The sequence below is a fragment of the Lates calcarifer genome, linkage group LG10 (genome assembly GCF_001640805.2).
Source record: "Lates calcarifer isolate ASB-BC8 linkage group LG10, TLL_Latcal_v3, whole genome shotgun sequence".
Lineage (NCBI taxonomy): Eukaryota > Metazoa > Chordata > Actinopteri > Centropomidae > Lates > Lates calcarifer.
In genome coordinates, this window is record NC_066842.1 from 10,395,066 (window position 1) to 10,420,607 (window position 25,542).

Below are 25,542 nucleotides of genomic sequence, written 5' to 3' on the forward strand. Positions count from 1 at the left end.
ATCACTTGAACGCACCAACGGTCATCCCTGCTAGCTCCTCCTGTGGATTAGCAGATCTCAAAAGATCTGGATGGCTGTGAGCTCCATAGACATTAACGAGACCCCCATATTGCTTAAACCGATTACACTGATTAACTCACTTCTGCTAACTACTGTACCCGGAGCGCAGGTTAGCTGGCTAGCCGGGTAACCGACCTAGTTCATAACCAGCGAGCGTTAGCGTTACATCACTTTGGGTCGTGTCCCACCTGGGAAACAGCGGCCTAAAGAAGCCACCGCGTCCCAGTTAATGCAATAGGTACTGTGACATTAGTATGATACACTGACCTGTCAAACTAAAACAACAGAGCGAAAGCGGCTGTGACTTAGCAAAAATTGTTTTTCCGAGGGGGCTGTGTGAAGAAGCGACTGGTTTCATCGTGCCCTGTGAGTAAAACTAGCAAGCTGGTTACATGTTGCCTCGCCATTTACTGCTGTAATGTTAAAGTTAAGCTAGGGTATGAGGCCTGGGGGTAGGGTAAAGCCACCTAGCTACACACCACTGTGAAGCACTGTCTGTTTATCCTGCCAGGGCTGTTTGTCATTTCCACTTGCAGGAACGCTAGGTGGCTCTGGCCGGGGCCTAGCTCATGTAGCTAACTGTTACCTGTTTATTTAAACTAGCTAGCTAGCTACGTTGTTTATTTTGCTGTAGCGTCAGATAACAGGAGGTGCTTATCCGTGATGGCTCAACCCGTCAATAGATTTCATGTGGTTTAAACAAAATTAAGTTCAGCTGTTATAAGCAGAATTGGCGACCGCCTTCACCAAATGGTGACCTGCTTTGCTAATGCTAACAGTGACGCTGAAGTTATGAAATGTTTTAACGCTGACACCGGCCCCTTCTGTTTGCCACAGCTGTCTGTTAGCCACCAGCTAATTTAGCCGCCTCCTACCCTCTGTGCACCGTGTTGACTGTATGTGTATTTTTCAGGGTTTTTAGCCAAAAGAAGAGTTATGTCCTGTCCTTGCACTTCGGCTGCCAGGTTGTTCCTAAACACTGCCCACAGAGGTAAGAAAGGGAAAGCAGTGCACACTGCGAGCTGGATAAAGCTTCATGACATTGTGTTGTTTGCTCCAGCCTGTGAAGTAGGTCTCCAGCTAACCCAGATCACTGCTTGTTATGACAGTCATGTAACATCAACAGCAGGTGGGAAAGTCACTGTAAGAGTTAAATAGCGACGGCTAAGCTAACGTTGTTATATAACTCAGCTTTTCATAGAGTTGGGGGTGGTAGTAATACGAATAAAAACACGCTAAAAGTAAGTGTTATGTAGCTACAGCTACGTTAAGTTGTTTCATCAAGCAGCTTGTAGATGGAGAGTTAGGTAATTCTGGCTCAACCTGTGCTACTTGCAAGCTGCATGGAGAAGGGAAAAGAGGTCTGTAGATGTATCAAGTGCAGCAATGCTTGTTGTGTAACAATCAACTTTTGTCAGACTAATATGTTGTGATTTTCTTCAGGGTCAGGGACGACCCTGATGAAGGCTACAAGCTGAAACCCACTGGTTGTATCAGTGCCATCCCTGACCTTGACCCTGACCCTGATGAAGGTCGAAAAACACACTGGTCTGACAAAAAAAAGTTGATTTTCATACCTCAAGTGTCTCTGGAGTTTTTACCTCTACATCAACCAGCCTGCCAGAGATCATCACTCTTGTTACTTAGTTTTTAAAGTAAATAATACATAATGGAATGCTAAATACAAAAAGTACAAGAGCTACAGTAGTACATTTTATTACCATGGACTCTATGCCCCTGTCTATGAACAGTTGCTCTTGATAATATGCAACGTGTTTAACTGATATGACCATAGTTACAGGTCATTATGTTGGTTTTATGACTGATCTGATGTGTTATGAACTAAATAAGGTCACTCTCCCCAGTGATACATGTAGAGCTGAAACTAACAACTGCAGCTATCAGTTCATTTGCAGATGATTTTGCTGATCAACTGATAAATTGATTAAAAATTGAAGAGTTAAAAAAAAAGCCCAAGGTGACATCTTCTCATGTCTTGTTTTGTTGGACCAATAATCCAAAGCCTATAGATATGAAGCGTCCTGTCATATATGTCAAAGAAATGAGTGAAATGATAATTGACCATTAAATTACAACAGAGTTGTTAGCAATCAAAACTGATGTTGCTGTTTGTTACAGGATTGTCCTGCTCCCGGATTCAGTTCTTTTCTCTGAGTCGTCAGGGGTCTAGGGAAACACCGTTACCCACCCGGGTACGGGTGAGGTCATTTTCAGAGACTGCTGTCTGCTATGCCTCTAAAGATGGGACAACAAAAGATGGTGATGGTGGAAAGGTAATCTTCTGGCAGGATAAATCTTACTCATAGCCATCTTCCACTGTAGAACACCACACCACTTTGTACGAGGAATAGACGGTAAAGACGTAATTTAATATCGTGTTTACACAGAAAAGCATCAGTGAAGGGAAGAGACTCTCTGGCTCTGGAGGATCAGGCAAGGGGGGAAGTCAGCTTCGCTGCCCTAAATGTGGAGATCCCTGCACACATGTAGAGACCTTTGTATGTGAGTAGACTTATGAATACTGGACAAACGTAACAAAACATATGATCTAATGTGCATTTTGGTTGAAAAGTGCAAGTAGAACATTTCAAATCAACAAGACTATGTATGAAGGAGGCCTTTAGGTATTTGAGGAAAGTGTCTGTTTTGTTGTTGACATGGGTAGAAGAATGAATACTTGTTCATTGAACATTAAAAAAATAAAAAAATAAGAAAGAGGTGACACATAATGAGAGCAGTTCTGTGTCTAAAATATGAAAACACGGTGTACTTACTTGAATAGCTGGCATTATCATTCCTAGAAGAAATGTGGTTGAGGAGAAGAAATAAAATAGAGGTGATGGTTTGTGCATTAGCCGAATTTAATAAAGAAAAGAGAGGGATAACACAGGATACATGGACAAATGACCATTTTCATTCATGATTCTGTGCTGAAAAAAAATGTCTACTTTTAAAGCAAAAATATTTCTGTAACTACCCAGGTATATTTTTGCATATGATTGTTTTCCATTGTCTGGAACAAATTCTCCAAGTTGAGAGGTAGTTTGCGGTGTGCTGTTCATGTGTTGTTGATAGTCATGTCAGTTATGTTCTCTTATAGACCACAGAAGATCAGGTGGAAGTTAGTTTATTACTTCAGTGTAAAAAAGTTAATTTTTACACAAAATACTGTCAATTAAATATACAGAAAACAGACAGACTGAGCTGAACATTGATCTGTACTGGAACACATACCTAAACTGATACATAGTCTCTGACATATTGAGTAAAGGGTCAGAATACTGGTATCAATGTGATATTACAGTTTTACCTTTTTGATGAATTTGCAAACATTTTTTAAATTCAGTTTTTAGCTTTGTCATTACTGGGTATTGGGTATTGAGTATAGATTGAACAGGGAAAAAATGATTGAAATGATTTTAGCATAAGGCTGCAACATAACAAAATATGACAAAGGTGAAGGGGTCTGTTTTCTGCTTCATCATACAGAAGCAGCAGTCTGTCATCATCTGATGGTAACCAGATACACTCCAGCAGTGATAATGCAGCTTGGTCATAAGTAATTTATTAAGAGAAGCCAGTCATCTAAATGTATTGAAAGCTCATACACAGTACCAGAGGCAGTTCTGGGAGCAAGCAACCTTGAAAAATTGTTTACCTGTAAATGTCTTTAATATTTTTCTCAACCTGGTTTTGAAATGTTTCAGCATTGACTCTGTTGTGTGTTACTCTTTTGTAGCATCAACACGATTTGTCAAATGTGAGAAATGCCATCACTTTTTCGTGGTTCTGTCTGAAACGGACTCAAAGAAGGGGCTAAACAAAGAGCCAGAATCTGCTGCAGAGGCAGTGAAACTGGCTTTTGCACAGAAACCTCCCCCTCCCCCCAAGAAGGTGAGAGACTGAAGCAGGAACAAAAATTGTCAAAATATGTAAATGACTTTCACTTAGGTGTCATATATTCTGTTGTAATAGTGATTTTTATTCTAGCTTCATATTGTTATATTTTTTCCCCTTTCTTTTCAGATATATGCTTATCTCGACAAGTATGTTGTTGGCCAGTCCTATGCAAAAAAGGTGTTAGCAGTTGCAGTATACAATCATTACAAGCGCATCTACAACAACATCCCTGCTGGGAGTCGACAGCAGGTGGAGGTGGAGAAACAGCCCTCTCTAACACCTCGTGGTCAGTATTACTGTTGTTTGTAGATACATGCTTATACATGTAACTCCTTTCCAGTTTAATTTCTCTGGTTTCTTTCAAAGTTATTTTAAACACTGTGGGCAAGAAAGTCTTTGCTGTATGAGGTTGTGAGTATGACCCTGGAATTAATCAAGAAGTACAAACATAACCAGTAGACAAGGCTGCTTTTAATTTTGGATAAAGGAAACATTTAGGAGATGCAAGATTACACCTGACAGCAAAAATTTGATAATTGATAATTACAGACTAAAAGGTTTACAGTACTGAGAGTTACTCACATCAAACCTGCAATAATAACTGGAAAAGTTTTCAGCTGTGGCCTTTGTTTATAATGTGTCTTTAATCATAATCTGTATTATTTGGCATTTGTTCAATGATTATCATACACCATTTTGCAGGGTTGCATTGATAATGTTATAATTGTAACGATAAATGATAATATTGATTGAGCACTTTCATCCCCTCCCTGTAGAGCTAGAGATGAGAAGACGAGAGGATGAATACAGATTCACAAGTAAGTGACTGGTCCTCATTACTGTTACTGTGATCTCTGCCAGTGGTGACTGCAAAAGTCATAGCACTTAATTTGCTTTTTTTTGCTTTTATTTTGATGAGTTGCACAAATGCCAAACTGTACAGACCTCTGTGGCTCCTCAGTTGTTGCTTTTGCCTTTTTCAGTGACTTGTTTCTTCCTTTCAACAAAAAACCTTCAATAATAATAATAATAATAATAATAATAATTAGAAAAGGATTCATCAGGGTGATACAGTATATATTATTTGACAAAATACAGCAGGAGCAGTGACTGGTTAATGTGTGTTTAATTTCCCTATTTACCATGTGCACAGTTGAACTATAGAAGCTACTTAAGCAATAAAATGAAACTTGTTAATCTTTGACTGACCACACAGTAAGATTAAGTAGCCCAGTGACCTACATTAACATCTGTACCTTTTGCTATTTTCAGTCCAGCCCTCCTCACTTAGTAACTCCACACAGGCACTGACTTGGGCATGAATATTTTTAGCCTGTACACAGAAACTGTAACTATGCACAGATTGACACATACACCATCAATGAATGGTATGCTTAAATCATACAGCAGTGTTTAAAGGAAAAGCATTCAGTTGCTTTTCTATGGTGCAATGTGTTCCTAGACAGGTTAATACTTTTCAGTTACAAAGCTAACTCTGTGGCCTTGTTTGTTGTCGCAGAGCTGCTGCAGATTGCAGGGATCAGCCCTCATGGAAATGCTCTGGGAGCGTCCATGCAGCAGCAGGCGAGCCAACAGGCACCTCAGGAGAAGAGGGGTGGGGAAGTCCTGGACTCCACACACACTGACATTAAACTGGAGAAGAGCAACATAATACTTCTAGGTCCAACTGGCTCTGGTTAGTGTTGTGTCAACATTATTCTAAAATGTAAAACTGCAGAGCGATGCTTAACTGGATTTTTTATTAATTACACTGCCGAATATGTGGCTTATTTGTAAATATGGATCTGTCCTGCCAAAAGAAATTTGATCATGATCCCTCTAATTTTGTACAGGAAAAACATTGTTGGCACAGACACTGGCACGTTGTCTGGATGTCCCCTTCGCAATTTGCGATTGCACCACACTAACTCAAGCTGGATACGTGGGAGAAGACATCGAGTCGGTTATTGCTAAACTGCTGCAAGATGCCAACTACTCGGTGGAGAAAGCACAGCAAGGTGGGCAGATGGACTGAATTTAACAGCAGTGTAGTTTACCATGTTTAAACCATACCTTATGTTTTATGTTTGACACAAAATACAAAACTCAACACATATCACAAAACATTAATTCTGTTTTCTTCTCCATTGTGGAATATTTTCATCAACATTCAGTCAAAAATTGGCAAATTACAGTTGATAGACCTCTGGAGAACGAGCACTTTCATGTTTACAGTTATTTCACACATTATATGGGCATACTGATGATTGAAATATAAAAACCATAAAAAACATGTAGTGTGGACAGATGACACAAACAATGTACAAAAACACTTGATGTCAGTATGAACATTGTGATGCAGTGGCCTCTTTCAGCTAACGTCCAGTATAGGACAGTAATACTTGTCTGACAGTAAAAATCTAATATACTTAGACTCTCTTTGTTTATCCCCACCTTATGATATGTTGCTGAAACTGTTGTCTTGTTAAGTTAATGTAACCACCATAACATCTCACTCCTCACTGCTCTCTTATGCTCTCTAATATAATTACAAGAAATTTAAGTTAATGTAAACTCCTTAAAACCACCACCAACTCTTAAAAAGCACTCAGTGAGACTGCATGTTTACTTTCATATCAATCACTGTATTAATCGGCTAAACTGGTTTGAATTTGCATGTTTATATCACATCTCCACTTTCCCTACATGGTCAAAGAATGTGTTCTGGCTCAATCTGGTTGAAATTGTAGGAAGAGGTTAAGAAACATGGGATTAAACTAGGGACAACAAAAGTAAAGAGCACATTTTGTGTGTGCTGCATCTATGTTGTAATGTTTTGAATATAGATGAGTACTGTGTGGTGGGTGAAATGAACTATATTTATAACACGACATGTTAATGACTCAAACTTACCTGTCCTGCCCTTTCCTTCTGTTTCATGTGCAGGTATTGTGTTCCTGGATGAGGTTGATAAGATTGGCAGTGTGCCTGGAATCCATCAGCTGAGAGATGTGGGCGGAGAGGGAGTCCAGCAGGTCAGTATTCATCCAGAATTACACTAAATAAAATCTTTTTACAGCAGTTTGTTTATACACATTTAATGCTCAGTGAAATTCTTATAACAAACTTGAACAAAATTTGAATTTAAAATGGAGCAGGAGAATTTATTTTTATATTGGTGACCAAGACTTGTGTCATTGACCTTTTTCCTTTTCCTCTCTGTCAGGGTTTGCTTAAACTCTTGGAGGGCACAATTGTCAATGTTCCTGAGAAAAACTCCAGGAAACTGAGAGGAGAGACGGTGCAGGTAGACACAACAAACATCTTGTTCGTTGCATCGGGTGCCTTCAATGGACTTGACAGAATCATTAGCAGAAGAAAGAATGAAAAGGTAAATTTAACATAGCTCACATGTACTGCCAGCAGATGTTCAGCCAAGACTTCCTGTTTGTCATTATTCCCGCCTCTAACTTGATCCTCATGTTTCATGACCCTTCAGTATTTGGGTTTTGGGACTCCTTCCAACCTGGGGAAAGGGCGCCGTGCAGCGGCTGCAGCAGACTTGGCAAATACCAGTGGTGAGACAGACACAGTGGCAGAGATTGAAGAGAAGGACCGACTGCTGAAACACGTCGAGGCCAGGGACCTGATTGAGTTTGGAATGATCCCAGAGTTTGTTGGCCGACTTCCTGTGGTTGTTCCTCTGCACAGCCTGGATGAAGAAACACTAGTCCGAATCTTGACTGAACCACGCAACGCCGTAGTGCCTCAGTACCAGGCTCTGTTCAGCATGGACAAAGTAAGGCTTCTGACTGCAGCACAGTGTTAGGGTGCTTTCAGGCACACACAGCTCAGCCTCCTCATTCATTTGATTAAGTATGCTGTTATTTCTTAGAGGGTGACAGGATATCTGGCTGAAATATCAATAATGGCTTAGTTGTTTGCACAATGCAGTGTCATCCAGCAAGGTGCTGCGTTGGCCAGTCAAATACCTGCAACAGCACATTCCTGGTAGATTACCGTTATGTGAACTCTGTATTTCTACCGTTTATCTTGTGATGGTTGCAACAGAAGATAAAAAAGTTGCCCCTGTGAGTTGTTATAAAACACTGCAATGTTTTGGCATCTAAAAATCCTTCAAACTCAAAGGATTAGGATAGTTTAGTGTCTGACTGTCACCTGAAACACAGACACCCACCAAATCAAACCTCTTTCCTTCTTGAACTTAAAGGAAATTATACACAGGTGTCTCTTTGTTAAATGTAAACTGGATTTTTAGAATTGAAATTAATCTGGTATGTGTTCTTGTTTCAGTGTGATCTCAATGTGACTCAAGATGCATTGAGGGCCATAGCCAGGATGGCTCTGGAGAGAAAAACTGGGGCTCGTGGGCTCAGATCCATCATGGTATGTGAATTTGCCATGGATATCAAAGTTTCCAGTGTTTTTTTGTAATGGTGATGTAATGCAATAATTCGACACATTGTATTTTTCTATAGGAAAAACTCCTTCTGGAGCCCATGTTTGAGGTGCCACACTCTGACATCGTGGCTGTTGAACTGGACAGAGATGTTGTCCAAGGAAAATCCCAACCCAGATATATCAGGTCAGTATCTCTCTGCCCACAGAACAGGACCACATGTGTGTCACATTAGAGATCAGATTCCTTAAGCCCAGCACATTGAGTCTCCATATTTGTCTGTTTTGAAACCTGAACTGGAGTTCTCATTTGAATTTCAGAACTCCAGCCAAGGAGTCAGCAGAAGAGGAATACGACTCGGGTATCGAGGAGGAAAACTGGCCTCGACAGGCAGATGCTGCTAACAACTGAACCACGCGTCACACTCATTTCACCTAAAGACAGTACTGTCTGAAATCATTAGATTACTATGAGCCCTTGGATACCAACTCTGGGTTTTATTATAGCCCCTGACAAACAAGCTGTGGACATTGTAGTAGAAGTAATGAAGGCTTCTGGTTCTCAGTGAGGAGTGTTTTCATGATGAACAAGTTAAAAAGAGCGTAACAACCTTTGGTCCTGTGCATCAGACGTTAATTCTCTAGTGGTGCACTGACACGGTGGACCTTTATAAAATATTTCAATCTCTGGGGATTGTTAACATTTTATCTATATAAAGATAATGCAATTTTATTCATGAAAGGATGTGTAGGTAGTTATTTGTTTTCTCTTTTTGTGGTGATGGGCTGTAATGGCAAGGGAAGCAAATGGAAATTATGGGATCATACTGTACACTTGAAAAATGTGGGGGTACTGAGAAAGTGTAGATGTGATGTTACCATGTCAAGTAATGCCTTATATCATAAGGGCATAATATTCCATGAGCACATCAATATTTTGATGTTTTTCTTCTTTACCACCATTGTAATAATGGTGCTCACAGAGAAATCGGGCTGTAAATGTTGAGCTACGCTGCTTAGGTAGCATTTGTAAGCAGTTTGTATGACCTGACCTCTAATTAGGAGAACATATTGTGAAGTGTAAAGCACCAGCACACCAAACACAGCAGGTGAAAAATAATGGTGACCTTTTAAAACTACCAGAATGGTTATTTTTTCAGTGTTTTGCTTCCTCTTCTAGCCCACGCTTTAGGGAATGTATATGTGTTTACTGACAGACCTCTGTCATCACTGAACTGGATCAGGTGGCTGTTTCACAAAGCAGGATTAGCAGGTTAGCTCAGGAACTTCAAAAGTGTTTATTAAGTATCCTCTGAAGTTTTGTTTTATAGTAGTTACCCTTTAATATTCATGACTGAAATATATTCCCAAATCAGGTATTCAAATCTTCCGTCAGACATATAATTTCTTTCACATTTAGGTGGCTGCCCCTCTAAGTCTGCTTTGTCCAACACCCCTCCAAGCAGCAGGTATTTTTACTTTCTTTGTATGTTCCCCAGCGTTGGAAACTCACATGTAGTGATGTAATATCCTGTTACTAAATAGTACCTCAATTCACGTCTGTAATCAAGTCTCTACCTAAATGCTCTTAGACTGAACCACACTGCTGTACTCTTTAATGTGCTGTTTGTGCTATAAAATGAGATTAAACTAGATCTCTTCTTTTGCTTTTAAGTTTCCTTTTCTTTCAGTCAGGTTTCAGAACGGCTTTTCTGTTTTCAGAGGTCTGTTACAGAACATGTAAACCCCACAAGTTTGTGAATCTTAAATTTATTGTGATTGTTTAAAATATATAAATAAAATGTATATCTCTGTACAAAATTTTAACTGTTCTTTACCTTTTAAACTTGTCTGCAGACAACAACAACAGACATCACAACGTTGTACAACACTGTTGTCACTGCTGTCCTTCTTATGTAATCAGCTAATCTCTGGAAAGTATCCTGCTGTTCTTGGTTTCCCAATACCTCAGCATTTCCATAATCCACCTACAAGTCCGCATTGAAATTACAAAGTCAAACTGAAATGTGGATGAAAAAGCTGCAGTTAAAAAAAATATTAAATTGAGGGAAAAATGATAGTATATCTTACACTGTTAATGCATGGGTATTGAATGTAAAATGTAAGAATTAGGAATATAAAATATTATTGTATTGGTGCTATTTAAAAAGCTTTTTTGTTCAGTATTATTCTGGTACATATTTATGTTCAGATGTTTTTAAATTTTCCATTGTTTGTACTCCATGTTTGCAGATAGGAGAACAACAGGTGTCTGAGTTATTATTGGTAAACAAGCCCTCAGATGATCATGTCAGAGGCTTAGTAATGAAGAGATTTATCACGTACGATGAAGTCTGTGCATCAGTCATTTACTCCAAACACCTGTCTATGCTTCAGAGCGCTGTGAACCACAGAGAAAATAAGGTAAGACTTGACAACATTACAGCACAAATTTGACCTATAACTGCAGACTCATAAATTCTTTGTGGTTCTTCTGATGCAGGTCATCTGTTGGCGTATTTTGGCGACTATGAACACGTTGGAGGATGTCCCGTTTCAGAGCCTGCTGGGGCCGCTGGAGGAGGAGGTACAGGTGGTGACGGCTCCAGATATCACTGTACCAGACTGTCCCCAGATACTGCGAGAAACTGAGGTCAGTTTTCTGTTTTTAATGTCTTTCTGGGACCTGTTCTTTGGTGGTGTTATGTCTCACTCAATAGCTTTTAGATCACATAGGTTCTTTGCAATTGCTGCTAAATAAGTGAAATCAGTGGTTTCTAGTACTGAGCCCATTTTAGTGTATTTTGAGTTTTTAAATTTCCTAAACTATATTAGCTTAGGCACAGCCCAGAAAATGTTAAATATTCTCCCGTAGCAATTTGCATATCAATGTATTTTTAATATTCAAGTTGGTTCATTTTATGTTGTAATGAGTAATTATTCAGATACATTATTATGGACATGTTTAATAGTACTGTTTTGTTTTCCTACTGGAAAGTTATGAAGTACTCTGGGGTATTTTGTGATAAACTTTGCATTTGATCAATGATATTTCTCATAGGTCTTTTTCACTGAAGACATTATGACTTATTATTAGCAGTGCTGTTGCTTAAAATCTTTGTTTTGTTTGTTTTGTCTGCAGTATGAATTCAGCCTGGAGAAGTGTATTTTAACTGGGCAGCAGCCAGTCTATCAGGTCCCATCCTGCCCCCCTTACTGGCTGATGTTTAGCAGTCCTCAGGTGAGTCGCAGATCCAGTCTCAGGGGCAGTGAGCCGTGGGCCTCGGACCTTCGGCCCCGTAGTCACAGCCTGAACTCTGCAGACAGCCACTGGCCGCGCCAACGCACTGTCAAGTTCCTCATACCTGACTCAGAGGATGAAGACGGTTACCACGAGGATAACGATTGCTCCTCTCCTGAAGAGGCACCTCACCCTATCAAGAGCAGAGAGCGTCCCCGGAGTGCTGCACCAAAAGACCCAATCTCCAGAGTCAAAGAAATGCATTTTGGTCCCTCCAGTCACTACTGTAAGCCTTCCTCACCTCAGAGACTCAGAGGCCACAGAGGCACTTCACCTTCCCCTCAAGACTGCAAACAACCTCTTGGAGTGCTGGAGCAGCACAGGTCACAGCAGTCCAGCCCCGTCCCCCACGGGCAGAAAAACGCCAAGAAGAAGCGTTCACTGGTCTCCGTGGGCAGAAAGTACTCCCAGAACACACCACCAGCAGTTTCTGCTCCATCCAGACTGCAGCAGCAGCGACCCTCCTCTGCCGGGCCTGTTGTCAGAAACCGCAGACAGAAGGTTTGTCAGTGTCAGAGTCTCTGAGAAGAATATTTATCATACTTTTATCACTTTTCTACTCACTTATTTTTCATAACCCACATTGCTTGTCTGCTCTTTTCTTCTAATCAGGCCCTGAGGACCAGTGGCTCTCATGGGGTTTTCTTTGACTCTGCAGCAGAGCTGTTGTCAGCACTCAGCCAGGAAGAGAGGGAGCTGCTTGAAACCGTCACAGAGAATGGCTACCCCTTACGCACAGCTATTCTGGCTCTGCAGAAGACAGGATACCGCAGCCCAGAGAAGGTAGTTACTGCTTTGGGTTTATAAATTGTTAATCACTGCCTACATTTATTTGATAACTTTACATACTAGTTACTTTGCAGATTCAGGTCAATTATACAGCTGCAATGAGAAAGTAATGCTTATACAAAAAAACATCTGTAATTATAATATTGCAGTTATTCTGAAACTGACTATTCTGTATAAGGACAGAACAGCAACTCAGCAAGTATTTTTATTTTAGTAGTCTAAGTGCATTTTGATGCTGAAACTCTGTACTTTAAATTTTTAAATGTAGGAGATTGGGAGTTATAAGCAAGTATTTCTAGTGCATTGCTACAACAGCAAGACTAGCAGTGTGGACACATACATAAGGGCCAGTTGCAGTGGTTCGTGAGTATTTATAATGAGTGGGGTTAGTGTGTTTGTGTCGCTCTGCAAATACACCGCCATTCGCTAGAGGGCGGTGGGGTTTCTGTGAGACTTAGATGGGTTTCTTCGTGTTCTTCGTGTTGGAGTTGGAGAAAGTAAAAGGGCGACAACATTTACTGAAATTAACACGACACAGAAAAGAGAGAAGACGTAAGCTGAGATGAAGGAGACTGGAAATTTCTCCTCTGGGTGGCAGCTTTCACAGGCCACGGGCTGAGGATTGAAGCCGTAACCCTAAAAAATCAGTATAGGTGTAAGGCTCAGGGTGACATGGTAATCAGGTTTTTGTCAGACCTTTTAAATCTTAATTCATCCGCGCTCAACGTCCTCGGCGCTGAATAGTGAAAATAGAGCAACTTTTGTAACACGTCCGACCAATCAGAATCAAGAGGGGGCGGGACTTATGACATCACCGCTGTTAGAGATCTTAGCTGTCACTGATAAGCCAGTTATTTACGATTTAATCATCAAAAGGTTACTGTGATCAATATCTGATATCAAGAGCAGGGAGGGATGTTGTTTGTTGGCACGTCAAGTACGTGAGTCATGTGCGGATACTTAAAATGAGCGATATGTTTTCTAATCTTAACTAAGCTCAGAGTTGTCTTATTAAAAGCGTTAAATACAAAATCATTATGTGATTACCAGGATCTAATATTCATTCATTTTGCAGATTTAATTACCATTGTACTCTTTCAAAGGTCATTCTCTCAGTCAGGTTTGAACTGCTTCCTCAAAATTCATTAGCGTCCAGCTTGTGTTGAGGTTGTTGTTGGGTTTTCATGCCACAGCATCTTGTGGCCATTAGATTAACTATTTACAATTGTGTCAATTTCCCAAAAAATTAGATTTTTATTTTCTGGGAAATTAGCATCTAATACAAAAATTTAATTAGAAGAGGTACGTAACAAATTGTTACAGGCTACACAATATATGCTGTCCCGCAAACATCTTGAAATTTGTAGGTTGTCCTCAGCAGATGACACAATAAAACAATTTTATTATTGTTAGTTCAGGGTAGAATTGTGGATGAAAATGTATTCTTAACATTTTTTTATAGTAAAGACATATTTGTCAGTCGGCCCTTGCACATGGGGCAAACATTTGGTAACTGCTGCTTTAAATATCAATACATTCACCAGATTTTCTGTGTGTGTAGTGTGTCAGTACCGTTTTCTAATTGTTAACTGATTCTTTTGTTTACTAATTTTGCATGCATCCACTAACTAGCATCATCGCCTCGCCCAGCTACACCTGTCTATCTTAAGAGATACATTAATGTGTCGGCATAATTTAAATGCATATATATATATGTGTGTGTGTGAGAGAGAGAGTATTTATTTTGTATTGAAAGAGGTGTAGCTACCCTACGCTGCTAGTTTAGTTGAAGCATGCAAATTACCGAATCAAGTTTTGAGCTAAATCACTTGTTAACAATTAAAAAAAAAACTGAAGCACACAGAAAATCTAATGAATGTGTTGATGATTTAGCAGTTACCAAATGTTTGCTCCATGTGCTCCAGGTCTTAATAGCTCAGTGTTTGCGAACCAGCCACTCCAGGACCAGCACGACCTTGCGGCCGCGACCAAATCAATCACGCCACCGAGAACCCTTCGTATTAGGCACCTATCTCAGAGGACTTCTCAGTGTTCACTTTGGCTGTTGAACCTGAAAAAATTCAGAAATCTAAGAATCAAATTTACAAGTCAGTAATGGGGTGGACTTGAACCAGCCAACCTTGGATCAGTAATTTTACGGCCACAACCAAATCCACCACCCCACCGAGAACAGTTTGTAACCTCTTGGATGTTGTGTTGGATGTTGGACTTAAGCTGATTAAATACATCCTAACCACTTGAGCCAATGGGTAAAAGTCACTTGAGATTGCTCCTCTAAGAGCTTTTTAGTCTTACCAAAGAATTCTTTCACGTCATTTTCATAACTATTTGTCCTTTTGTCAACAGATCCTAAAATACCTGGTTGCCAGTGACCGTCTGTGTGACCTGGGCTATGATGAAGCACAGGTAGAGGAGGCCTTAGAGATGTTTCAGAACTGCGAGAGCAAGGTGATTTACTTAACTGATACAACAATCAGAAACACAGCTATACCTTTGTTGACTAATTTAATGTGTATTAATACTAAAATATTTGTATTTTAGGCTGCTGAGTTCCTGCGCCTCCTGACTCAGTTTAATGAGATGGGCTTCCAGCAAAGTGCAATCAAAGAAGTGCTGCTTGTTCATGAAAATCACCGTGAGAGGGCTCTTGAAGAACTCATGACACGCATGGCTTAAATAGACCATCTTCTTAAAAAGATTATTTTCACATCTACAGTATGTGAAATGTACTAAAGGTATAGTATGTGGTCAAAATGAAATACTTAACAGATACTGCCTTCTGACTTGGTCTGTTAGCATAAAATTCAACCATGTAAGCTACGATGAAAACATAAAAAAAATTAACAATTAGGACAAACTGTTACACTTAGTGAGGATGAACGTTTTTTTAAACGTTTATTTACAGCTTGATTTTAAAAAAGCACTCATTTAGTTTCTGAGGAACAAATTTAGCTGTCAATCCAGGCTGGAGGAAGAAAATCATGGTGCACTTGCTAACTGCTACAGTACGAAAAGTAGTGCTCTAGATGTAGCTAATAATGTTTGACTTAAAAAAAAAGGCTGTATCCCCAAAAGAAAAATGTCAAAAAGACAAAACAGCTATGGTATGAATGTCATTAAATTGCCACAAAAATACATACAGAAAAGACTGCCCCAGCAGTAACCCCAAAGTAAAGTCTTGACGAAAACAGGATAGATGGTGTCTAAAAGTGTTCACACAGATTAAAATATTTACATTTTTTGTACGAAGTTTACATTGAAGTTCCCTGTTGTCCACTATAAAAAAAACTACAACAAACTACCGCTGAGCTGGATGACTCCCGGTGGTGGAGCAGCTCCTCTCAACCATTAGTGATGACTGACGGTGGAGTTCAGCAGTCCTGACTTTACATTCGATTTAGCAGCCTTCGAGAGGTCTCTCTGTAAAGACAGAAAGACAGTATTGGTGTTCATATTAAAATATCTGAATGTTACAGTCAATTAACTGAATATACAATACAATGTGAATATTCCCACTGTGTTAGCATGTGACATGGTAATATGAAATGCAGCTGTATACATTCATTTTGGAAAAAATTTTGTTAATGTTATGATGTTCAGATTTAAGAGTAATGTTGTGGAAAACTGTGGCCCTAAAGACAAGTAAAGTCTTTGGTATATCAGGAATTATTTATTAAACTTTTTCATAATTTTTTCATTAATTTTTTCACTCATGACCTACTGTATTTATTTGAATTTTAAAAATCCAGTATGTGTATTCATTGTATTAAGTGTTGTCTGTCTGCAGATTTTCAGTTTTTAAACCGTTTTTATATTTAAATAAATAAAGTCCTTATGCAGCCTTGGCAAAGATGTCTACGGTTACTTTTTAGTTGTGCCATTTGATAATTACCTACATTTTTAAAGGTGCAGCCATCAAAAAACTAAAAGATGGTTTTTAAATCAAGTTTTGTCATGCTAGCAATTCTTTTTGTCACTTTACAGAACTCAAACCTTAAAAATAATGATCATTTTGACCGCAAAACACAAAATTATATAGTGCCTGTAGCAACAAAGATGAGATTTTAAATGGCAAAATTCCTTCAGATTTACAAAATGTAATTTCTAGGTTTTAAAAAGTCTTGGCTCAGGTTTTAGCATAGCAGTGATGCCAAATGGTGTTACATAGTAAACCATAAAGTTAATGGGTTTACTGTAGAATCCTGAAAGACGTGGAAATAGAATATTTCTTAGTGCTACTTCACGGTACTGCTGTTATTCAGGAAAAAAATATTATTTTCTGTAACTGTATTTAAAAGGACTTATTGGAATGAAAGACTAAACAGATATAAAACCTCATTTACCGCAAAATCCGAATAGGAGGCAGCAATAGAGTTGAATGTGAAGGTGTGATCTTGAGTATCCTGAGACCTTAGTGCGCCACTTGGAGTATTTCTATTAAGATGGGAGATGTTTTCCTTGTTTCGGTCTAGTGCGCGAGGAGTCTTTCCATGTCCAGGGGTTCGCAGGCCAAAACCCTACAACAAGACCAGCTAGAATGATGATGTGTTTTTTTTGCCAACTCTTTCAACTTAATTTCAGACTAGGGTCATAATGATCTCACCACTTTATGACTTAAAGAGCATCTGCACTTCAGTAGAAATGAGTTGTCAGTATACTCTATTAATGATCAACATGGTAGTGAGAAAATGCAACCAGATCTGCACACAAAGAAATTAATTTAAACTGCTCTGATAGGTCGCTCATATGGCCTACACTTCATGGTCTGCTTGATCTTCAAAAACAATGCAATTTTTGTTGGTGAGATGAGGAGAGGATGACAGTGAGCATACCTTGCTGGCAGACAGAGGTGGTTTCTGGATGGAGGACTGGCACATTGTTCCACCGAGACCTGAACTAAGGAAGCTGTTTGGAGTGGAGATGGTTGACGTGCCAATGAGCTGAGAGGACAGAGGAAGAAAAGAGGGTCAACTTTTTATTCACTCAGTGTCAGTGCACATTCAATAATCACACACTATACATCTGACAAGTGCAACAGCATCTTACCTTTCTTACTTTTCCAGGTGTGGGAGTCCCTGCTATCCGCCTTTTGGATGGTGTCCTCACTGCTGTCCCATATAACATGTCCTCCTGAGTCTGTTTAGTTTTCTTTAGTTGCTGTTTCAAACAAAAAGAATGTAATTATATTCACAATAATTTAGCAACAGGGAAATTTAAGAGTTTTTTTCCCAGAAGTCAAAGCAATAAAACATACCCTTTCCAATTTCTCTTTCTCTTTTTCAGAGTGGTGGTGATCCCACTGCTGCTGCACATACTCAAGAAATTTCTGACCATTCACCAGGAACTCTTTGCCATGCTCCTGCTCCCAAGCATCAATCTGGGCCTTCAAACTCTTTTCCAGCTGGAAAAAAAGAGGGAAAACTGGTTTCACACAGTTGCCATGTTGACAGATTTAACACTGACAGTGGACTGCCAGTCAACATTGCATAACAGTCCAATTTCCAAAATGCTGTGTCAAAATTTGGTGAACAACAATCAAAATCAAATGCACAAAACTACAGACTGAGATAATTGATATTTTAATATCTCCATCTGCTGGTCAAAACTGGTAATGTACCAACAACCTTTCCACTGTTTCCACTCTAGCATATAGGTTGCTTGTGCATGTTTTGTTGTCAATTAATCCAGTTTGGCTTTTTTTTTTCTCTTGCAAGAGGAAATAAGCTTCCAATAGCAATTCTATTTTTGTTTTTTACTGAACAGACAGAAAACATTATTAACAAATTTAAATTAGAACATTTCCTCACCTTAGGCAAACTTTTCTGCAGGTCACTTCTCTGCTTCTCTTCTTTCAGAAGGTTCCCACCTCTGTTGTTGAACCTTGCAGGATCATTAGCCTTCCTCTAAGATGAGACATGCAAAGATCCACACAAACAAGTTACCACACCAAGAAATGCTTGTTTTAAATGCTTCCCCACTGCATTCCTGAGGGCAGTACTCACGTCAAGCTCCAAGTACAAGGTCCAGTTCTCCTGCCATTTTGTGACTCCCTCAAACAGCTCTTTGTGGTCCTCATAATACGTCTTCAGGGTCTTGACCTCAGCTTCGTGCAGGTTGAGAAGCTCCTCGGTGAAATCATCTGTGGAAAGAAAACATCCATTGAGACTCACTCTCAACTGTATATGTTCAGTGAAAGGACTTTGTGATTAAATTACAGCCACTCACCATCATGATATGGAACAAAAGCCTGCTGCTGTTCTTGGCTGTAGAAGCATCGCGCCCACAAAAGGACAATCTCAGCTCTGATGGCCTCAATGACACTTTTCATGCTCTGCATTTTCAGTACCTCTAGACGCTGGACCTCAACCTGGAGCTGGAAACACAACATACCCACTATTACAACTTATTCTGGAAAGGTTAAGTAGTTCTTAGTGAAAGAGCACATTACTGCATTGTCTGAAAATATTCATCAGTGAGGTAAATGTCCACATAAAGTATTTCTTACTGCCTCGATGTTTTTCTTCTTTGACTTGACCATATGCTCTGAGAATGCTTCCCTCTCCTCTTGGGGAATCTGAAGTCTTTTCCACAGCTCCTGGATCTTAGTGCGCAAAGCTGAACAGCGTAGCTCAATCTCAGTCTTGCGTTCTTGTAGCTGGTGGGAAATCATACATTCATTATAATATGATATAATACATAATACTGTTGAATGTCAAATTATAGCTTCACGTTAACAAACATCCAGATGAAAATATCACAAACTTACCTGACTGAGGAGTTGTTTAAGAGCAGCAATGTTGTCGTTTGACAGACAAAAAGCATCCTCATCTTCACACATCACATCCATCTCAAAACTGGTCTCTGGGCTCTGCTCCAGATCATCCATGCGTGCAATAATTTCCTTCTTTACGCTTACAAATTCATCATGACGACGCTCCTGAAAGACAGTCACAAGTAAGACATTTTACAACCCATTAAAAAAAATTAAAAAGTAAGTGAGTAAGAAAGAAATAAAGTCAGTAAAACCTTCTCTTTGGTCAAATCATCAAGGTAAGCATGATATGTCTCAAGTTGCTTCAGTGATGGGATGGAGTCCTGGTCAATGCAGAAAGGAGTGGTGCACATAATATCACACAGCTCACGGTCTTTGACAATGAGGCCTTTTAGCTCTTCCATTCTTTGTTTCTTGTGCTCCTTCATCACCTCCAGACGCGTGCGGCTGTTTTTCTCCATCTGCAGCATAGTGCAGCCTTCCTCCTCCTTTGGAGAAGTGCCAGAGGGTTAGTCCAAACATGTCAGCAATTTTCTCAGGTGAAAAGAAAAGAATAATATATTTCACAAACATGACTGTACCTCAAATGGGGGAAGCTGAAGTTCAGTGCACAAATGATTAAGTTCCTTGAGACAAGACTCTATGCTTTTCACTAATCTCTTCTTGAGCTCTTCTTCCTCAGCGATCATTAGGTCCAGCAAACCCTGTATGACAAAGAAAATAAAAATGTGTTGGCCTGTTAGTTCTGTAAAGTCAACAATGTGACTTCAATCAATTCAAATTGACGTGAGACTCACTTTAATGTGCTTGTGAACATCGTTAGTTCTCTGTAGGCGCTGCTCCTCTGGGATCCCGATTTCCTCCCAGATATCCTGCAACCTGACCAGTGCTCTGTTGAGATAGGCAACAGACTCTGCTGCGTGGACTTCACTAGAAGACAAAAAAACAAAAAACAAGTGTAAGTGTGGGTCAGTGGGTTTAAACACCTGTTCCAAGTCAAACCAGTCCAGTATCAACGTTAACGAGGGTTTTTAAAATCAAGCAGCAGGTCTATTATTAGCAGAGAGCTGCTAACGTTAGCTACTGCCGACGTTTTGGCACAGCAGAACATGTAAGGTGAAATAGTATCATCGTTTAGGTAGCATTAGATTAACAGAAACATGAAATTACCATTCAAAATGACTCATTGCAGCATGTACAGACAGCTACTCCACCCCAGCGTCTGATACAAGCTGTGTGTGTGTTAGCTTTATCTAAACTGGCTAAACAGGAAACCAGTTTGCTAACTGAATAAAGTACTGTTAACGTGGACAATTGAGACCCCAATTAATTAAGATGTTAAGTACTAACCTCACTCGCATGTTGCCACTGCGGACAGCCAACCTTTATTTAAAAAAAACAAAACAATCCCCTTAACTTAAAGCGGTCTGTCGACGGTTGCCCGGCTGCCGTTCCGTTTGTCGACTCGACGGCGTTTGAAATTTGCACCGAAACAACGTCTGCGCTCTGATTGGCTGAACGACCTGACATCACAGGAAACAGCTCTGGGGGGCGGCTCTTATTTTTGTCGATTAAGAAAACAAATAATAAATAATCAACAATTATGACAAAATCCAATTCGTAAAGCTGTTGTTTTTTTTTTTGTTTTTTTGTTTGTTACAGTAATTTTATTTACTAATAATAGCTATTAGTAGAGACGAGGAAAAAACATGTTCTTACCTGGGGATATTTTTAAAAATCAGATGAGTGAAGAAAATATCGCACAGGTGTTATCCTGTTAATTCGGTTACTATAAAATATAGGTTCAGTGTTGTCCCTCTTTGATGAAACTATAACTAATCTCTCTTGGGACTGTACCTTTGATCAGACTTTTTGGTTTGACTGTAGTAATCTTTGAAATGGAAAATTAGATACTCAGCTCAGGTACTGATTTTATTTTATTTTGATTTGTTACCAATGAAATGCCTGTCAAGTGAATGAATGTCATTCTGATTTCTTTACTAGGAAAGTTCTAGATACACTCCAGCAGATTTGCAAAACAGAAACCCAACTTTATTTTCTGTCCTACTTCCTACCTGGACACACTGAAATACTGCACAAACTCTAAAGCTGTGCAACTGCAGCCTTATAGACTAAAATAAAAATGAAAAAACTTTCTGCACTTAAAAAAAATCTAAACTCCTGGTTGCAAATCCTAAGAAAGTGAAGTTATGATTAACATTTTTTTTGCTGTCATGTTGTAGAAGTATTGTATTGTTGTCAAGTCAAATAAAACATTACAGGTTTTTGTGAGGTATTAAACTGAATAAATTATAGCTAGCCTTAACTGTAATATTAGGCTATACAATATTTCCTTTACAGGAAGGGTGGGGGCCTATAACCTGTCTGCTATGGGATCTATCTCCAATCTGTCTATGATCATATATTACATGATTTTTTTTCTCTCAGTCTATGCCTGAGTTTTATCTTTGCATCTACTGTCTATCCTCTTTCCAGGCCTCCATACAACACAGCAGATTTTGTTGTCAAGGTCCTGCCAGTTTCCCATCTTTCATAGGTACAGATGGACTCCATGTGTCGTTAACATCTTTTTCATCTGTGCGTGAAGTGCAAGGTTGAATTATTTCTCTGTAGTTGTGATTTTGTAGCTCTAGGCTGTATGCTGAAACAACTTTATCAGGTAAATGAACCTCTGTCTTTGTTGTTTTTCTTGGTTGTATGCTGTAATTCTCTCTGTCTTTTACTACAGTTGTCTACTGTCTACCCCGTGCTCTTTTAACAAGGCTAAAAAATTGCTATGTGTACATGTACACTGTGAGTCAGAGTCAGTTTTGTCCTTGTTTAGAGATGTACTCAGTTTATCTGAGTAATTTCACAGAAAGAATACAACATATTTATTTACACACGCTCATGACAAAACGTAAAAACATTTGAATTTGTGTTTTTTTAAGCTGTCCCTGATCTTTAATCATCATTTAATCCTTAAACACAGGCAGACAAACTTCATTTGAGTCTGAAATAAAGCAATTTACAAATGCCATAGAGGAAGTGCACTGGCATCACAAATAAATAAGTAAGAAAACTTGGTAGAAAAACAAAGTAAAATTGCAAATGTACAGGCAAATTCAATCTTGGCTACTTTAGTGATTTCAGCATGATAAAAGACAGCCTTTGTTCCCTCATCAGTGTGAATACTGACGTAAATAGAGGTTCCTCAGCACTTCCTCACTGAACTGGTAGGTTAGCTTCTTCTTTACTTTTTTAATCTCTCCAGTTTTACCATAGTTCCTCAGAGCTCGAGCCATTTTTTGATAGGTCATCTTTTTACGGTTTCCCTTCTGAATACCCCAGTGACTGGCCAGAGCTTCTTTGTGTTTTGTGGAGAACTGGAAGATGCCTTTGTCCTGGTCCACCCACCAGATGCTGTCACTCATGTCCCCATTTCTTAGCAAGTCCAGGAGGAACTGGTACAGGCGGATTTTCTTCTTGTTGTCTGGAGTGGAAAATATGAAAATATGTTTTTTCTGGTACCAATTTTTACATGCCTCAATATGACTTTTTGGATTTGATGTCAGAAGAAAATTTACAATGGAAAATGCTCACTAATGTCTTTCCTGAAGGAGGAGTGGTTGTGGTCTTCAAATTCATCTTCCCCTTCTGATACCTCAAGCGGGGGACTGATTCCTCTTTGTTCCTCCTCTGAGTAGTAATGGCCGGGCGAGGCGGAGGGTTGGTACTGGTAGCACAGGGATGGGTTGTAGTATGGGATCTTTAGGAGAAATTTTTTAAAACATGTCATAGTTCAGGATTACACAGAGACGAGACAAAGCTGCAGTATTTTTTGGTTTTGCAATTATTCACCATCTGACATTTTCGTTTAAACACAGTCATTGTAGAAAAAGAGGAAGTAGCTCTGCCAAAATAGAATTCAGTGCTCAGTAAGACCACGTGGTGTAGATGACATTTCAGTGAAAATATCCCCGTCTGTCCACATCATGCACTGTATTTGCACTTGTATATACACTTGTGTGTGTGTATATATATATATATATATATATATCTGTGTGTGTGTGTGTGTGTAAAAAATCTGGAAAAAACTAATTGAGAATGTGACTGATAGAATAATGAATTGTGAAAATAAGCATCAATAGCAGCCATAATTGACATTTTTATTTCAAATCAAGTCAAGCCAAACAATTTACCCATAATTTTCACTTATAATGGAAAAAAAGGCTGTGTCAGATCAGTGCCAGGCATACCCAAATATATTTTGAACAATTATTAGTTTTTCTTGTGAGATTCCTTTTATGCTTGGCATCCTTATACTTGTTAAGATTTGACCACAGTGAGTAAATGTCTCCTCACACAGGGGAAATAGTGAGTAATCTATGTGAATCACATTATGCAGTAACACTTGACGTAAAGATTTTCACCACTGCCTGCTAATAATAATCATAATAATAATGGAGGCTTTGGTTGAGAGCATGTAATACTTCCTGGTCAGTGTGCATACATAGCTGTATTTCAAATAACATATGTAGAGTTGTGTCTTTTTATACTGGTGCTATCATTGACATGAACCCACCTGTGGTGACACAGAGAGAGGTGCAAGTGGAGGCTCCAGGTGAAGGGGCAGAGACTCACTGCTGTAGCGGTAGGGTTGTATCAGCTGTTGAGGAGACACAGACTGAAGCTCTGTGAGGTGATTGACTGGTGAGTTTTCAAAGTCTGACGGCTGGACTCGCTCAGAGTGGAAGGTCCATCTATGGTCTGAAAAGTGACAGTAGTTTAAGCTCTCAGGCCTCTAGTGGTTCACCTCCTTCTCTTTTTTTCTCTTATAGTTTGATCTAGTTTTCGTACCTTCATAAATCTCCCCTACATTAGTGAGGTAGGGGTACAGCTCTGCAGGTGGTCGGTAATTCTCAGGCTCGTTGGGAATAATTTCCTGTGAAGGCTTTGGAGGGGAAAAAACATATATTTTTGTCATTGAGAAAGTACACATTTGTGTCTCTTTGCTCTGCCAAAATTATGTCACATATGAACATTAGTTGTTATACTAGACACACCAGATCACCAGGTACAATGCATCAGTTCATAGATAAAGCTGGGTTTACTTTATGTCAAGAGTTACTTTCCCAAATTTCCAGACACATACACATACACATAAACAAATCTCCAGAAGTATGTCTTTCTCTTCTTCTGAGATATACACAATTAATCAGTAAATGATAAAGGTAAAGATACACTAACTGTAATATATCACATTAAAAATAAAAACAGCTATAGAAAGACATGGAATAAACAGTAAGACATCCTCTCACTGTCACAAACTACAACCAAAAAGACTGAAATACCAGATTTGTTCTGTTAAGAAGTCAAACATGAAACAGTAAAGCGGTGGCACTTACAGATGACATGACATAGCCGTCCATCATATAAACAAGGCAGCATGAGAATCTTGGTTCTTGAGGCTGGCGATGAATGTTAACTTTTTCTTATTGCTTCACTGACAAACACGCAATGTTGCTGAGCACTGACTTCACCAGACAAATGGGAACTGAAAGTGAGAAATAAGTTGGAGCCTATGCAGTCTACCTTCCCATCATCCAATTATCAGATTTATATGTTCTGGTAGTTCCTGATGGCAGAGTGTCATGTATGAGCCAGTCATACTTACATCTGTTTCCTGCATCTCTAATAGGTATACCTGTACAGTAAAAGAGTAGATTATAAGCAACTGCAGTGTATCTATAATTATTTGAAATATTGTTATTAAAGTCCAGGAAAAGTAATAGCAGTAATAGCTGTGGGAAAATGTTTTTCCCTCAAACCGAGATATGTTTTTGAGGCTTTATAACCTTTGTATTTATGAGAGAAGTTACACTAGATTAGACGTCAATTATCACATATATTCAGTGAGTGTTTTCTCGTATGTTTCAACTTCCCTCCCTCTTCAGTTGAAACAGTTCAAAAAGCTAAAATTATATTGTTATGTAATTCAACACTTCATAGTCAAGTAGAAAAATCTGGCTTTTCTAAACCTGCTGTGCAGGAAAATACTATCTACTTTGTTTTCTTACTATCAATCACAACAAATCCCCTGTATGATTTATTCATGTAGGAATTTTTTAAAGAGTTACTGCACACAGGAGCTGAAACCAAAAGTGAAGTTTGGAATTAGGCTTGTTCCCCTTTTAGTTGGGCATTATGGTTTCAATTGAGGAAGTACTGACCATGAGAATGAAACCAGTGAAAACAT

The 25,542-nt window shown here is 39.1% G+C and overlaps 4 protein-coding genes across 7 annotated transcripts; 2 read left to right on the forward strand and 2 right to left on the reverse strand.

The window, feature by feature from the left end:
* The first annotated feature begins 79 nt into the window (after positions 1-79).
* clpxb (caseinolytic mitochondrial matrix peptidase chaperone subunit Xb) lies at positions 80-10,068 on the forward strand. 3 transcript variants are annotated; one of them, XM_018666353.2, is made up of 15 exons: positions 82-298; positions 974-1,051; positions 2,200-2,354; positions 2,469-2,583; positions 3,821-3,975; positions 4,108-4,267; positions 4,758-4,799; positions 5,501-5,677; positions 5,835-5,999; positions 6,928-7,016; positions 7,208-7,372; positions 7,481-7,780; positions 8,296-8,388; positions 8,481-8,587; positions 8,722-10,068. In XM_018666353.2, the coding sequence occupies exons 2-15, from the start codon at positions 997-999 to the stop codon at positions 8,810-8,812; spliced, it is 1,869 nt and encodes a 622-aa protein (XP_018521869.1). In that variant the 5' UTR covers positions 82-298; positions 974-996; the 3' UTR covers positions 8,813-10,068. The 3 variants fall into 3 exon arrangements, with proteins under 3 accessions (XP_018521872.1, XP_018521869.1, XP_018521868.1); XM_018666352.2 differs by having other exon boundaries at positions 83-426; XM_018666356.2 differs by lacking the exon at positions 4,758-4,799 and having other exon boundaries at positions 80-426.
* A 139-nt stretch (positions 10,069-10,207) lies between these two features.
* Positions 10,208-15,234, forward strand: LOC108876688 (ubiquitin-associated protein 1-like). Its single transcript, XM_018666359.2, has 6 exons — positions 10,208-10,824; positions 10,904-11,053; positions 11,543-12,202; positions 12,314-12,484; positions 14,858-14,959; positions 15,053-15,234. Exons 1-6 carry the CDS (start codon positions 10,726-10,728, stop codon positions 15,185-15,187), a joined length of 1,317 nt encoding a protein of 438 aa, XP_018521875.1. The 5' UTR covers positions 10,208-10,725; the 3' UTR covers positions 15,188-15,234.
* A 147-nt stretch (positions 15,235-15,381) lies between these two features.
* On the reverse strand, positions 15,382-20,784 carry LOC108876687 (protein regulator of cytokinesis 1). Of its 2 annotated transcripts, none has more exons than XM_018666358.2 (14): positions 20,634-20,784; positions 20,081-20,213; positions 19,865-19,987; positions 19,538-19,771; positions 19,278-19,448; positions 19,017-19,166; positions 18,737-18,884; positions 18,514-18,650; positions 18,319-18,414; positions 17,766-17,912; positions 17,558-17,668; positions 17,344-17,451; positions 16,855-17,028; positions 15,382-15,931 (listed from the first exon to the last, which is right to left on the reverse strand). In XM_018666358.2, the coding sequence occupies exons 1-14, from the start codon at positions 20,642-20,644 to the stop codon at positions 15,860-15,862; spliced, it is 1,815 nt and encodes a 604-aa protein (XP_018521874.1). In that variant the 5' UTR covers positions 20,645-20,784; the 3' UTR covers positions 15,382-15,859. The 2 variants fall into 2 exon arrangements, with proteins under 2 accessions (XP_018521874.1, XP_018521873.1); XM_018666357.2 differs by lacking the exon at positions 20,634-20,784 and adding an exon at positions 20,454-20,566.
* A 418-nt stretch (positions 20,785-21,202) lies between these two features.
* On the reverse strand, positions 21,203-24,854 carry spi1a (Spi-1 proto-oncogene a). The gene is made up of 5 exons (XM_018666362.2): positions 24,692-24,854; positions 24,144-24,237; positions 23,869-24,053; positions 22,887-23,052; positions 21,203-22,776 (listed from the first exon to the last, which is right to left on the reverse strand). The coding sequence occupies exons 1-5, from the start codon at positions 24,716-24,718 to the stop codon at positions 22,466-22,468; spliced, it is 783 nt and encodes a 260-aa protein (XP_018521878.1). The 5' UTR covers positions 24,719-24,854; the 3' UTR covers positions 21,203-22,465.
* Between the last annotated feature and the right edge of the window lie 688 nt (positions 24,855-25,542).